Source organism: Psammomys obesus, unplaced genomic scaffold, assembly GCF_907164565.1.
Source record: "Psammomys obesus unplaced genomic scaffold, mPsaObe1.curated_primary_1811, whole genome shotgun sequence".
NCBI lineage: Eukaryota > Metazoa > Chordata > Mammalia > Rodentia > Muridae > Psammomys > Psammomys obesus.
The window spans coordinates 30,353,236-30,356,379 of NW_026592890.1; the positions used below are offsets into that span (position 1 = coordinate 30,353,236).

Genomic DNA, 3,144 nt, shown 5'->3' on the forward strand with positions numbered 1-3,144 from the left:
TATTTGTGCACGTTTTCTCTTTCTCACACTGCTCCACACTCAAGAATAAAGGATGAGGTTTCGCTAGGATCCCTTAACTGTGTGGCTCCTGAAAGATGAACGGGAGTTCCGACTAATTCTGTGTAACCTCAAGCAAGGGACATTTGATAAGCCGGTTGTCGCCTGTTTCAACTCCAGCAGTACCTGCACCACCAGCCTGCACCAGACAGCAGAACCCGGGCGTTCCATGAGGTTGGCGGGACGCAGACTTGAGACGCGGGAGGGGCGGGGTCTGTGGTGGCGGGAGGCCGAACGCATCCAGGGTTCAGGCCCCGCCCTCCTCAGCTAGTCCCGCCCCGACAGACCACGCCCGCCCTGCTGTCCCGGCTAAGTCCAGTGAGGCTCCGCCCAGTCAGGCCCTGCCCTGCTCCGCCTCCTGCCTGCGAGTCTTGCTGGTCGCGACTTGGCAATTCCTGCTCGCAGGGTCTACCAGCCTTCCGGCCTGGGCACCCGCCGCTTCTTAGCCATGTCTCAGCACTTCTCCCTGGCCGCCTGCGACGTGGTCGGCTTCGACCTCGACCACACGCTGTGCCGCTACAACCTGCCCGAGAGCGCCCGGGTGAGTGGCGCAGGCAGCCCCAGACGCACGGCCTCCATGGCGGCTGCGCAGTGTCGTAGGTCCCGGGGCGCTGGGCGGAAGTGTGCTTGCAGGGGCCCTGCGGTGCGGGAGGAGAAAGCCAGGAGCAAAGATAGCGCTAGACAGAGCTGGGGAGCCGGCTTGTGTGGCACTGGAAAGGCTAGGCTAGGGCCTTTGGGTGTCATTTGCTGATCTTAGTCCCTGGTATTTCTTTCCAACTCCCCTGGGCACCAGCCGGGTGGGTACAGCCACTTGTTTTGGACTTCTAGAAAACATGGCTGCATCATGGCTGCATCTTGCCTTTTGCACGCTCAAATAATCACTTGTCAGAGTTTAAGCACCGCAATCAGGGAGAGGTTGAGTAATAGTATTGTGAGAAACACTGGCCGAAGTCATTAACGTCTTAGACCTACTTTTGTCTTTACCAAGAGAAGAAAACGAGCATTTACTGTGCACCGCCTAGTTGCAATCTCAACAGAATCTACCCAGAATATGTGAGGGGAGTAGATTACTGTTTATAGGCTTGTATCCTCATCTTAACTGCCCTGCTTTCTCTGACCCTTTGGCTTCACAAGACACTGAAGAATTAAGGGTATTACAGTGAAAGATCTAGGCAGGACTCTGCAGCCAAATGACTTAGCTGGTTCGGGACACAAGCCACAAGGGTCTAGTTCTTTGACACTGGGCTGATAAACTGTGTTCCTTCTCAGTTTCCCCTGCAAGGGAGTGATGCGTGGTGCGTAGTGCTTGTCCCTGGTATGAAAAACAATTGTTTGCTATTTTGGTTTGCACCCAGAGTATTTGGGTAGTATTTGGAGATCACTAGTGCAGGCAACAGCCCGGTCTCGTCAGTGCCCTACGTGGTCAAGTACTCCAAAATCAAAATAAGGGTCCTGAACCACTCCTGTGTGTATTCTGCATACAGATGCTTAAAAAAAAAAAAATTGTGTTCCCTGCTGGTGTCATAGTCACATTAGGAGCTGATTTTGTGCGTGTGTGAGCATCAGACTTTCAGGATATGAGATCCACAAGATACTCTACTGCAGGTTTTGAATCGCAGTGCTGTTTAAAGGCTGACAACGGTATGCTGGCAAGTTTTTAATTATGCTTAGTTTTTAATTAGACTTAGGATTATGGAAATCCTAAGTCTCAGGGTTCTGCGAACTGGGACATACTTAGGGTCAGAGGTCAACCACACACAGGTAGGATCTTCTCAGTGGGCAGCAGCCTGTTAGAACCTGTCCTGTGGCACTGCGCACAGTTTTCCTCAACCCGACTTCTCCAAATGCTCACCATAAGGTTCTAATATTTGCTAGTCACTCTTTGGAATCTTGCCCAGAGCCTCCCATCTTCTTAGCGCCAACCTGACTGATACTGTCGTCTGTGTCCTGAGCGTCCTGGGCTCAGTTCTTTATGATGAGGTTGGGGTTAAAGGACTGCAGTGTGAATATCACAGTAACTTTTTTCTTGTTGGTGTGGTGTAGGTATACAGGTGTATATGTATGTGTGGGTGTACTTCACATGTTAAGGTCAGAGGTCGATGTCAGATGCTCTCCACCTTTCTTTTGAGACAGTTTCTCTCAGTGAACCTGGATCACCCCATTTCAGCTAGACTGGCTGGCCAGCAAGCCTACTGGATCTGTCTGTCCCTGCACTCCCCTCTCCCTGTGGCAATATGGATTCATTGTACTACACTGTAGAGCCACTATTCCAACATGCATTGTGCTAACATGAAGAGGTTGTAAACTTGTCTTAGTGACTTTGCTCATTGCTGTGACCACATACCTGACAAGAAGCAACTTAAGGAGGGATTTCATTTGGTTCATTGTTTCTACGGTTTGAATCCATCCTGGCAGTACAGGCACAGCACCAGGACTTGAGCTGGACACATTGTATCTATAGTCAGGGAGGAGAGAGATAAATGTTGGTGCTCTGCTGGTTGTGTGCACACATTTTTGTAAACTGGAAATCTAAACTAATCAGAACTAATTTCCATTTCGGGCCATCTACTCATTTTCCAACACAGCAGGATTATAGGGTTGCCAGATTTAGCAAATTAAAACACAGGGCACACAGATCAATTTAAATTTCAAAGTACAGAAGGATTCCTAATTTTTGTGAACACCCGACTATTCTATGGAACATGCTTATCAGAAAAAAGAACTATTTGCTATTAATCTAACACTTAGGTTTACCTCGTCATTCTTTATTTGGCAAATTCTAGTGGAAACCAGCCCTGTGCTATGGGCTGGCAGGGTGGGAATATTTATACATCAGAAATTGGCAGGTTTTAGAATCAGTTGTGGTTTTAGTTTATGACTAGCACAGGAATTTGCCTGTGTGCCAAGTATCTCTCTGTGCTTATCTGTTAACTTACATGCTGACAGTAGGTCTTGCAGGCAGGATCATCTCTCTCCCTCTCTCTCTCTCTCTCTCTCTCTCTCTCTCACACACACACACACACACACGTATGTGTGTGTGTATATATATATATATATATATATATATATATATATATATATATATAT

At 48.3% G+C, this 3,144-nt stretch overlaps 1 protein-coding gene across 1 annotated transcript in view; it reads left to right on the plus strand.

Annotated features, from left to right (window-relative positions):
• Positions 1–401: 401 nt before the first annotated feature.
• Positions 402–3,144, plus strand: part of Nt5dc1 (5'-nucleotidase domain containing 1) — a 110,812-nt gene continuing 108,069 nt past the window's right edge. Inside the window, 1 exon segment of the mRNA XM_055615923.1 lies at positions 402–598. Coding sequence (XP_055471898.1) covers positions 506–598 — 93 coding nt within the window. The 5' untranslated portion in view covers positions 402–505.